This window comes from Leptosomus discolor, chromosome 1 (genome assembly GCF_034619465.1).
Source record: "Leptosomus discolor isolate bLepDis1 chromosome 1, bLepDis1.hap2, whole genome shotgun sequence".
NCBI classification, from domain to species: Eukaryota; Metazoa; Chordata; class Aves; order Leptosomiformes; family Leptosomidae; genus Leptosomus; species Leptosomus discolor.
Window position 1 is genome coordinate 196,364,978 of NC_141391.1, and position 12,237 is coordinate 196,377,214.

At 39.1% G+C, this 12,237-nt stretch overlaps 1 protein-coding gene across 1 annotated transcript in view; it reads left to right on the forward strand.

Annotated features, from left to right (window-relative positions):
- Positions 1 to 12,237, forward strand: part of PLXNB2 (plexin B2) — an 83,269-nt gene that overhangs the window by 66,313 nt on the left and 4,719 nt on the right. The window contains exons 26-33 of the mRNA XM_086473542.1: positions 55 to 211; positions 1,190 to 1,290; positions 2,193 to 2,277; positions 7,832 to 7,986; positions 9,620 to 9,780; positions 10,364 to 10,511; positions 11,012 to 11,076; positions 11,797 to 11,872. Coding sequence (XP_086329668.1) covers positions 55 to 211; positions 1,190 to 1,290; positions 2,193 to 2,277; positions 7,832 to 7,986; positions 9,620 to 9,780; positions 10,364 to 10,511; positions 11,012 to 11,076; positions 11,797 to 11,872 — 948 coding nt within the window. The remainder of the gene's footprint in view (positions 1 to 54; positions 212 to 1,189; positions 1,291 to 2,192; positions 2,278 to 7,831; positions 7,987 to 9,619; positions 9,781 to 10,363; positions 10,512 to 11,011; positions 11,077 to 11,796; positions 11,873 to 12,237) is intronic.

A 12,237-nucleotide genomic window follows, 5' to 3' on the forward strand; every position in this document is an offset into this window, starting at 1 on the left:
GTTAATTCACGGCTGATTTGTCTTAATAACCATACGCATTCATTTTTTTTACAGACAGTAAATGTGTATGTACAAGATGGAGGAACCGATTCCATACCTGTGAAAGTGCTGAACTGTGATACTATATCACAAGTAAAGGAAAAGATAATAGACCAAGTCTATCGAAATCTGCCATGTTCTCAGTGGCCAAAAGCTGAGAGTGTAGTTCTTGGTAGGTAGCTACTTGTGATACTGTATTAAGCAGGTGAAATATGTTGTATGACTTTATATTTTCCAAAAAAAAAGCCTATAAAAGCAATTTATTGTTTTAAAGAAAAAAGTTGAATTCATGTTCAGCTGGATGCAAAAACCTTAATATGCATTAAAAATTGATGCTTTCTTACAGAGTTCTTTTTCCTGACTCTTAGAAAGTTTTCTGTACTGTCATTAGTGTGCAAAGAGCCTGTTAATTACTGTTAGCACAAATGTATTCATGTCTGACAGAGTCAGTATCTCAGGTACTAATTAATGTGATAATGACAGCATGGACAATTAACTGATGGAGAAGTAATGATGCAATTTCAGAAACTGGTACTGATTTTTACTTTCTTTTATGATGGTTATTCAAAAGAATTATAACTTATAGGAGCAGCACTTTCAGGAGATGATGAGCCACCCAGCCTCTGAAAATCATCCTTCTTGAAGGCTTTCAAAATTGCTGTTCTCTTCTTGAGAAAAAAAAATATTGACATAACTTAAAATCTAATAATCTCATAATGAAAGCTCCAATTAATAGTTTTGCACTATCTTCATTACTGCCTTAATCTGAAAGTAGAGAATGCAATTCTTGCTCTTCAGAAAATCCTAGTAAATTAAAAAAAAATGCCTTTTCTATTCCATACAAAGTCCTGCTCTGTTTTGGACTGATAGCAGTTCTTATTGTACATATTTGTAGTATTCGATGCAAAGAAATTTAACTTTATGTAGAAAATAATTGGAAGTCATGTTATGGTTAGGAATTGTTCATGCAGACTTCAGTAATAAAGTCCAAACTATTAAGCACTAAAACAACACACATCGTAGCATGTGCCAAATTACTTCTTTTAATGTTCCACAATGGGCCAGTGGGTCTCTAAACAGAAACATTCTTGAAATAGTTATTTTTGCACATGGTTAAAAACTTTTTTCTCTCATTTTAATTGCCCCTTAGAGTGGCGCCCAGGTTCTACTGCACAGATCCTCTCAGACTTGGATTTAACATCCCAAAGAGATGGCAGATGGAAACGTATCAACACACTAATGCATTATAATGTAAGGAGGTGTTTCAGAGCGGTTGTTCGCATCTGTTAACTGTTCTCTAGTAATAAATAAAATCTTTATTTGTTTTTAGAGAAACTTCTGTGCTACATAAAGAATAAAAAAAAACCAAACCCTAGCTCTGAGTCTAGGTAGTAAAAGCCTGGGAGTGTGAAAGGCTAGGACTAGTCATTGGCTAAACATCTTACCAAAAACACATCACCTGAATGCCAGCACTATGGTTTCCTCATCATTGCAGTGTCCAAATCCGAATTCCCCTTTGAACATTCAAAAGCTCCTTTTGCGAGATCTCTTATTCATCTCTTCTTTTCTCTACCACTTCCTACCCCTGAGAATTGCCTTTGTCCTTGCTCTGCTGCTAAATAGATTTTGGGTTGGTCTGTTTTTTTCAGCAGCCCGGGCAGGAGAGCAGATGCTGATGTTTTTGTACCGTCTGTTTTAGGTTTTATACTGTGCACTCTACCAAGCACTTGCAATCCACTTATCTTCCTTTGTATGCTACTTACTGCTTTCTAACAACAGATATCCTGATTAGGAAAGATAGAAGTTAGTTAGTTTTCCCTCAGAAAACAGATAGGTCTGATTCTTCATGATAAACCCCATTTTTGTACAAAGGGCACCCACACCAGACTGAGGTACCACTTAAGTTTTGGAGGTGCTTCTAGCATTTTCAGTAATCTCAGAGGACGTGTTGATGGGATGTCTTATTAAAGGAGGGGGAGGGAGTCTGTTCTGAGTTGCAGAACCAGTTGCCCAAGAAGCCTTTGAAAGGCAGCATTAATCATAGGTCTAGATTCGCTGCAAAAGATTACAGAAACTGCAGTTTAGGTTTTAAGAAAGAGGTTCAGTAGTGCATACTTCTTTTGAATAACATCCCTGTGTTTGTATTTTCAAAGGTCCGAGATGGTGCCACACTCATCTTATCGAAAATGGGAATTTCCCAACAGCCAGAGGATAATCAGCAAGATGTCCCAGGGGAGAGTAAGTTTCTTGTGGCTTCCCTACCTCCCAAAATGACTAGAAGTCAAAATCCACACAGAGAGAGTGACATTGCTGTCTTGATCTTCTTTATCAAGCTCATCTGTGGAGCTAGATATTCCCCACCAGCCTATACAGGGCTTATTTGTTGTGTGTTACCCACTGAACACTTGCAATGGTTTTCTTTGTCCTCATTATAAAAGCCTTAAATAATGGGGCTTTAACCATGAGTGCTGTGAGTCCATACCCCGGCTTAATAGAAAGCATGCTTAGCAAACATTTCCTTGCATATTTTGTTTCTTAATCCCACTACATCTACAGTCAAACCATGTGTTTCATCTTTCCAAAGCTTTATCTCTTTTACTCCTTCCTTCTTCCTTTACTTACTTTCCTCTCTGAATTTCTTCCATTTCTTGTTAGACTGAGAATTGATTGCATTCTAGATGAACCGCGGTAGAGACCAGCTCCCATCTCTGTGACATAATGGGTCTGATGTATTTTTTAATTGCATTTTTGCAACTATATTGACTTGCAAACTCATCTCTGTACGTTCATATTCTGTGTCTCACTCGCTTTGAGTGATGTTTCATGCTATGCTAGCTTGTTTCCAGGGTTTGTTGGTTGGCTTTGTTCGTTCCATACGTGTTATCTCTTTAGATGCAGTGTTTTCCACTTTTCTTTTTGAGGTTTTCAATCCACTGTAAGTTAGTGTCAGGAATTTCCTTATAATGTTTCCTCTCTTTCACATCATTAACACAGCTGTTGCATAATTCTTGTATTGCTGTCTGCTACAGTATGCTGGACTTCTTCACACGGAAGGTAACCTGTTAGCTTGCAACCTGTCTTTTAAAGCTTTTACTTCTACATGTTAGTATTCTGTCTAGACCAATTTCCTTTATCTCAAAACCTCTTGAGACAAAATATCCATTACAGCCTAAAATACACTCAGATTTTTATGGAAATATTTACTTGTATGTGTATGTTCTTTGTCACGTGTTTCCTTTACCTTTCAGATGTTCCATTTCTCTGTCTTTTTTAATCCTTATATTCAGTTATTTTACACAAGATAGAAGTTAGATTTATGGAACAATAATTGTTGAGATCATTCTTCCTTCTATGAGCTCATTTGATATGCTTTTCTATCTATCACTGATTGCAAAAGCCATTGTTTCACCTAATAGTTTCATTCCTTTAAACAGATTTACTGATCTTAGATTTAATATGTTTCAAGGGCTGGGCAGTCAAACAGATTGGAAATAATATGCCAGAAAAGTACATTTTTCAAGAAGATGAGTCTCAGCTGATAGCTCTGACTTATATTGCTATTTAACAAAACTGCACAGACTTCCATCCCATTTGTGTTGAGTATTGGCCAGGAAATTAGGACAGGCAGAATTACTTGCCATTTACTTTTCACTCTGTCCTCCTGGATACTTTCTATTGAGACTTTTTCCAACATCTTTGAAGGGTCTGCTAATGGTCGTGGCTACACCTCTGCTGCTATCCTCTCACCTTTTTACTGCAAGTGCCTGCCATAGTGGGCCAAGTGGTGACTGGTCTTTCACAGCAGGTGCCAATCGAGCATGTTAACTTAAAAACCCATCCAGTTTAATACGGAGGGCAGCGAAGTGCAGCCAGGTGAGGAGCTGAGTCTCTGTTCAGTTTGGTTGCACTGATTGCTGAGATAACTGCTGAGGCGGCAGTCACCTGCACTCAAGAGGTGGAGCGGACCATGATTTGGTGGTGTCCTTTGCTTGCTTTGCTTTCTTAACACAGAGAGGTGTTCAGTCTCCCGTTCTGGACTTCCAGGCCCTCCCCACCTTGCTACCCTTGTGGCAGGCAGTGGAGGACCAGACCATGTGGGTTTCTTTTTTTGTTTGTTTTTTTTTTCTTTCCTCCTTCACTATGATTATATCTTTACTTATGATTCAGTATGATGAAGCTCTTTGAACATACACAATCTGTACTCCAGGATGAACTCCTTAGTTATACATGTGGCATACTAAATTGTAAAGGAAGAGCAGATTTCTGCGGACAGTGCTGCCACACAAGGGCTCTCATACATGAGAGAATAATCTGCAGAGAGAATTCAGATCCCAAAGTATGGAGTGAAGATAACTTCCACCATGTTTCTTCTCCACACCCTGTCTTGCACCACGGCAGCGTACAAACTTGGAAAGAGAGCATTTCATGCCAGGCTAGCCCATTTTCTTTAGCACTGAAGGGTCCTGGTGACAACTTATTCTTTTGGAAATCTATAAAATGTTACAAAGCTAGTGCAAAGTGAGAGCCTGCAGTGACAGTGATTTGTGAGATGCTGCGCATATAAAAGGCAGAGGAGAGGATCAGAGGCTTCCCCTCCCACACATACACATTTATATGACACAGGGATTTACAGGGTTGGAAGAAATGGAAATCCTATCCCAGCTCTATGAATGAGGCTTGTGACAAAGTGGTTTTCCTTTTATTCAGAGTCTCTCATTAACTTACACCTTTTGCATTGAGAAGTGTCAGCTGAAGCCATTGACTGTCTGCCAAAGTACTAGGCTTTGCACAGAACGAAAATGTAAAACCATGTTCAGAGATGTTGCTCTAAAACCTGGCATTGCTTCCATGCTGCTTTTGATTCACAGCTTCTAACAGGAAGACACTAGAAGCTGGAGGTTGTGACAAATTAAAGGCAGCATCTTTTGCTTCTGGAGATAATAAATGCAATTACTAATTTGCATCAAGATGGAGAATGGTTTCAATGATTTCATGCTAGTATTTCTCTACTGAGCTATAAGCCAAAAGAACACTCTTATTCTAGGGTTTTTCTCTGGGGTTTCTTTTTTGTGGTTTTTTTTTTTTTTAATTCTGAATAAAAATAGACAGCAAGTTGCAGATCGGAAATACCAATTAGCAGATCTTTGTAGGGCAGCCCTTCCTTCACCTCCATGGAGCAGTGTATTCACAGGGCAGGAGGAGACTGGAAGGAAGCTAATTTGCTGCAGGCCACGCAAGGGGAAAGGGGCTCCATTGCCTGTTGCCATTTTGCTTGCCTCCATCATGTTTGCATCATGGTTCATACCACTATAATTAGTCAGCACAGTTAATATTTGGCACTAACCTCCCTCCCAGCATTATTTTTATATTGGCCAAAGAATGCCCAAGGGCCAAGGCAAAGAGTTCATGGGGAAGCATTTGACCCAGTGGGCAAAATCTTCACTCTGCTAATGGCTTGACACATAGTGTGGTACTGCACAAAAAAAGGAGGTGTTTTCCCCTGTCCTTCATTTTCTTCACCTCCTACATTTCCATTGAGGAAAATATTATCTCCCAGAAATATTATTTTCTCTTAGCAACCATAGTGCTGACATGTTTTGTTGCCCCATGTTCTGAATTTCTCTTCCTCTTTCGTCCTGCTATATTTAGCAATGAAGTGGGATCTTTGTGTTGTAGAAGTTCATCTGGTTGAGCTGTGGTCTCTTAACCCCTACTTTCCTGTGAGATGACTATTTCACTAGTAGCCAATTCTGTTGTTGCTAAACAAACACGGGCCAAATTAAGCTGCACAAAAGGGCCAGTAATCTCAGTGGAAACTCCTTTGATTGTTTCTCTTGTCTCCAAAGTTAAACTGGGAAATACACCATCAGGAGGGCAGAAAGAGGATAAATTCCTTTGAATCAAAGGAGGAAGCAGAAGTCTACGAAGTGACTGACATAAGACTAGAAAATAGTTTCTGCTCTAACAGCATGATTTGATCTATTCATTTACAACAGTAAATAACAGGCATTGCAAAAGAAATTCCAGACTTCAGGCCCAGCAGCGGTTCTTACTGTACTGGCAGATGATTGCTGTGAATGGTATCAATTGCGAAATCGCAGCTGCTTCAAAATAAAGTGATAGCTTTTATTTCTTTCTTGCTTCATTCACATGAACTTCCAAGTCAAATTAAGGACTCTCAAAGGACAATGTGATTTACTGTGGGATTTTTTTTTTTTCCCTACCTGGTTAGAAGAAGTAAAGGCCTCAGAAGACTGCAGAGCTAATGCTTTTCATGAGGATATATAAAGTAGAATCAAGCAGAAGTGTTGGCTTGGCAAGATTACACATGAATGTTATTTTCCCCTGTGATGTAAAATATTGAACATACATGCAAGCTGGTAAATTTAATGTAGCTGTTGAGGAACTTAGTTAATAAACTACTATGGCCAAAATGTGAAAGGACAAAATTCATGCAATTAGAAACTGACATTTTAGGCTGTAACAAGATTCAGTTACTTTAGATATGTATATTAAAGCATAAAACTTAGCAGTAATGCAAAATAATTTGCGCAATAGGCTGAATCACAATTTTATGGGAAAAATAACTTTCACATTTTTAAGACGTCAATGATTTTAAATGCACTGATTCAGTAACTTCCACTGGGAAAGCGCCATCAATTGTAGGGACTATGCCAAGTAGATATAAAAATTCAGAAATTAAAGGAAGAACAAGCAAAATTAGAAACAAAGTTTGTGACACACAATCTTTTTTCAAGGGACATGAATTGCAAGTTAAAACAGTTGTATAATCTATTTTAGAACTGTTCATAACAAAAGATTCTCAAGCATAGAGTTTGTGTGAACATTCGTGTTGATCCTGAAATGCAAGACTCCCTTTATTCCACTCTGTGATCACTGAACTAAGCTCAGGGACCAGATGCACAGCCAAGCCACAGATAATAGCATAGAGAGGCACTGTAAGCAGATGAGCTGCCATTAGCACCCAGGTGCTTACTCCTGTTTCTGCTATATCGCAACCTACTTGGTGTTTTAAGCTATGAATACTGACAAACAAATTTTTAAAAATCTTATTATAATGGATTATGAATTTGCTGCAGTCATTACCTCTGTCTGCTGGAGTTCATGCCCCCTCAGCAAAGGGATGCACGTTTCCTCCTTTCAGCTACAAAGTCAAGTGGTGCTGGTCAAATGCTGATAAAGGCAGGTTTGAACTGAGGTACCATACTTTGAACTCAGCAATTAGGGTAAAAATGTAAATTGTAATGGCAATACCTAGAAAAAAGGTTGAGATCACTACCATATTCAAAAAGGTTGAATTATCACTACCATATTCAGCAGAACTGCTACAACAATATCTAGTCTTGTACCTGGAGTAGGCTACGATTGCTCTTTCAGTGGTGGCTGTTGGGTCAAATCTAGCTGAGCTTCTGTAACTTGATCATATCTCCAAGAATTCACAGAGAGGCAGAATACTTCAGTGCATGGACCTTAAAAAATACGTATACTGTGCTTACATGACCAAACAGGAGTTTCCTTATTGCGCGATTTCTTCCTCTCCCTTTGCTCTTGACAAAAGCAAGCTTTTTCAGCTTACATATTATTGAACATATAGTGCTTGAGTTGTATATGTTGGACAGGAACAGAGTAATCTAGATACTCTTGGCAAGAGGGCAGGTTTGTTAAGGATAGGGAATAGAGATCTTGCATGTACTTATGTATATGATTATTTTCTTGTTGCTGGTTTTGGGCGTGGGGTGTTTTTTGTAATTATTGCAATTACTGTTTCTAGGGCACGCACTCCTGGAAGATGAAAATAAGGTCTGGCATCTAGTCCGGCCAGTAGATGAAATAGATGAAGGTAAATCAAAGCGGGGCAGTGTGAAAGAAAAAGAGAGGACCAAAGCTATTACAGAAATCTACCTGACCAGACTTCTTTCTGTGAAGGTAGGGCTCAGATGTGCCACGATTACACCTTACTTATATAGATTTTGAGGTACAACTGAAGAAAATGATGCAAATATTAGTCATGCATTTGACTGCAACTTTGAATATGTGTCATGTACATACAAGCTGGTATTCAGGGCTTGAAGTCACTAATATGCCCTGAGGAACATTACTGGGAAAGAGACAAAGTGTAACTCCCAGTCACAGCTGAGAAACATGATTATGTGTTCGTTAAATAAGGATTTTTCTTGCAAGACAAAGATGGATATTCTCTGTGCCACCTGTTTAGGTAATATTTTGTTGTGTTGTCTTTTGAACCAAATGCTTTGTAAACTACTACAGAGCCTTATATTTCCCTGTCCTTGTGTGTGACCAATGCTGCAGTATAACCTAGAAAAATAAAAATGTTTTCGAATAATAATAGTCTTTATCTGCAAATGGATCACAAGCAAAATAACTTTGCAAAGCATTCCTCCTTGCAGAAACAATTTAGAATAATGTGTTTAAAGACCCTAAAACCAGGCTTCTCATGAAAATGAGGGTGGTCTGGCTCCAGATAAGGCCATTTGTCCAACTGTGAAAGTGGATGTGAAGGAAAGTCTGTGCATAGATGACATAGACTGATGACAGAGAGCCAGCAAGATGCTTATATCCCTCTCTTTGTTAATAACTCCTTTGCAGCCGCTGCTTTTCTGTTCCAAATAGCCGGTTTATAGATTATTACCAGTCATACAGAGCTGGTGAGGTGTTATGGCTGGCACCACAGCTACCCCTACAACCCAAGGACTGTCAATGTGTCCTTGCTGACAGCAGAGTGGCTTAGGGCTCCTTGCCTTCTCGGTCCCTGCCCTGTTCTGAGGCTGGCAGCTGGAGTGACAGTGAGAGAGAGGATGCAGCCCTTCAAATGTGTCCATAGGGCCAACCAGCTGAGCAGGGATGAACTGCATGTAGCCTCAACGGGGTCATCTCTAAAACAAAGGGACAGTCTCTGAGGCTGCAGTCCTTAAGGTCTAGGCAGATGCAGGAATCCAACCAAGCACACAGCCCTCTGGGGATGCTTCACTCCTTGGGCTTGGTTGAGTTCATGGAACTGGGCCAGACTGGGTGTCTGATGAGACCCAAGTGCTTGCCCTGAAACAAAAAGTCAAATGCTCACTGGTACTTCTTCCTCTCAGTCTTTTTCTAAAATTGCATGGTACTCTGGAGTCAGAGAAACTGGAGGTGGGAAGCTGCAAAACCATTAAAAAATGGCTAACAGTTATTTTATGTGCACAGCAACCCTGACGTGTAAATGTATTGTGTACTTAGCAACCAGTTTCTGCTGCTTCTGTCAAGCAGGAAGCACACCTCTCTGTGAAAGCCATAGAATAGCTGGTGAAGTCGCAGCCTTTCAGGCTAGAACATAAAATTGTTCTCTAGAAGATCTTTACTGTGTCAGCAGTTTGCAAGGTCACTGCACTAAGAATCTGCTTGGGTTTTGTCACCCGGTACCCTTAGCACTCAGGATGAAGGCCATCAGTGACTGCAACTGGATTCTGGGCTGTTAGAGTCAATAGGAATAAAAGATTATAGGATGGCACCAAGTTCAGCCTGTAACACCAATGTAAGAGATTTTTTTTTAATTTGCTTTCAGGGGACACTTCAGCAGTTTGTAGATAACTTCTTTCATAGTGTGCTCAACTCAAATCACGTGGTGCCACCAGCTGTGAAATACTTCTTTGACTTTCTTGATGAGCAAGCAGAAAAACATGACATCAAGGATGAAGATACCATTCACATCTGGAAAACAAACAGGTACGGTATGAACAGAGTAATACTTGCAGAGAAGTGAGAATGTAATTCCCAGGTATGTACTGGCACCCTTACCACACATTAGAGTAAATTTCATTTATAATTCTCAGAATCATTTTAATTGAGATAATATGTTTATATGACCAAAAGGATTCCCTGCAAGCCTAGAAGCTGCAAAAATGAAGCCAACCTACCTCTGGGGTTGTCATTGGCAGATTTACCACTTAGTTTTTGTCTTTTCTCAGAGAATAGGAAAGCAAGAGGCAAGTGGGACTAGATTTACCTGTCAAAGCACAAAATCTAATGAAATACTACTCTGGCGGTTTCTCTGACCATGCAGACATCTTCTCTTGCTATTTTGGGGCACTTGAGATTCATATGAGTTTTTCTGTGAGAGATGTAAAGGCTTGGTATTCAGACATGGAAACCAGACAACAAATAGCTTGTATAAATGTTGAAATACAAAATTAAGCTTCACTGTTTGTTGCATCAAAATGCAAAACCCATGCTTAATTTCATGTGATGTGCTTATTGTAGAACATTTATTGTGTAAAAAGGATTATTTATCTTTTTCCTTGCTTTGCAGCCTGCCTCTTAGATTCTGGGTAAACATACTGAAAAATCCCCATTTCATCTTTGATGTTCATGTTCACGAAGTAGTGGATGCTTCCTTGTCAGTCATTGCACAGACTTTCATGGATGCTTGCACAAGAACAGAGCACAAATTAAGCAGAGTAAGTGATTTGCATTCTACATCCTGGCTACGCTCATGCCTGACAGGACAAAGGGCATCCTCATAGACAACACGCATTCTCTGGAGAGATACAGCTTTGATAGTGTCTTTTTAGTTTTATAATGAAGTTAGCATTTCACCTCTTAACAGGTTGGTGAACATGTCAGTGTAACTCTGCAGTCTGCCAATTGATGTTTATAAAAAGGAGAAAATAGCAACGGCTTTTATAAAAAACAAGTTTAAGAACTGATTATTTGTTGTCCACCAATGATTTAGTATCATCTTGCATTGATACATTTGTAAAATTCAACCGTGATGCCGTGTGTAAACTTTGTTCTTTTAGGACAAATAATCCCACCAATGTTAATAAACATCCAAATGTTAGTATCTGCAAAGCTCAAGTGCATGTGAATATAAAGGCTTGATCATAAGTTCGTGACTTTCTTTTGCTTCCTAGAGCTGTTCATAAATCAACCAAGTTTCTCTTTTATAAATTTTCAGGATTCCCCAAGTAATAAATTACTTTATGCAAAAGAAATCTCTAACTATAAGAAAATGGTGGAAGAGTAAGTATAGACTCCTTTCATGTTTATTCAGCATTGTTAGGGCTTTAAGCCTGTGTAAGAGGAAAAGGGAATGCTGAGGTAGTCAAAGTCAACTGTCAAATGTTAAAAATTTTACACCTGAATGTTAAAGCGTTCCCTTGGTGGTGATGTTGGCAGGGTTGAAATGGAGCGCCGTTATGAGCCAGTGCATGTTCATGTCTGTGCAGACAGATGGGTAGATTTAGTCAGGAGAAAATAGGATTTTCTGCAACTGTTTTCTGCAGTGGTTGTTACTGTGTAACCAGTGCTGCACTTCCACAACACAGCAGAGATCAAATCCTGAAAACATTTTCACAAACATTTCTTCTGTTCCATCTCTGCTTTTATTCATTTACTAATTGGCAATTCTGTGAATACTATGGAAGATCTGCTGCAGGACAAAACTCTTGCTAGCTGATGACTTCAAAAGTTTGAAGACCTAAAATAGTCATCGGCTGCAGTTATAAATAGATTCCTTTCCTGTGGTATGGCCCTGCACAATCAGGTATGATTTGACTCTGTTGTGAAGGTACTAATGACTGTTGGAAGGCAGGATTACTGAAGGAATCACTGGTCTGTTGTTGTAGAGCATCTCCCGCATTATTAGGAAGCATGTTTAAAATAATTGCAAAATTGAAAAACAGTTACCAGAAAACCACAGTGTATTTCACCTAGTTGAAAGTCTGTTTTCATCTGTTGCAGTTACTACAAAGGTATTCGTCAGATGGTGCCAGTTAGTGACCAAGACATGAATACCCACCTAGCAGAGATTTCTAGGGTAAGAACGAATTCCATTTTCTTGTCCTGACATTGGAGCCAAGTATAGCACTGTTTGTCTTCTCTTTCTAACTCAACAAATGGGATTTTTGTATGTGCGAACATCCAATGAGCTATTTCATAGATCTCTGAAATACTCCTGTTTACTGTAGCTATGCCTTTTAGCCCTTTGAAATGTTGATTATTGAATGGAACCAAGAATGGTTATCATCGCTAATCTGTCTGAGCGATGTAGGTTCCAGAGCAAAGTGTTCAGATTTTTTCACATCCATTGTGGAAAAATTATAGCACTCTCAAATTGTGTTTTCTCTCCACAGCGTATAGAGGATTTTTTAGCATTGATCATACTGATAACAAGTAATGACT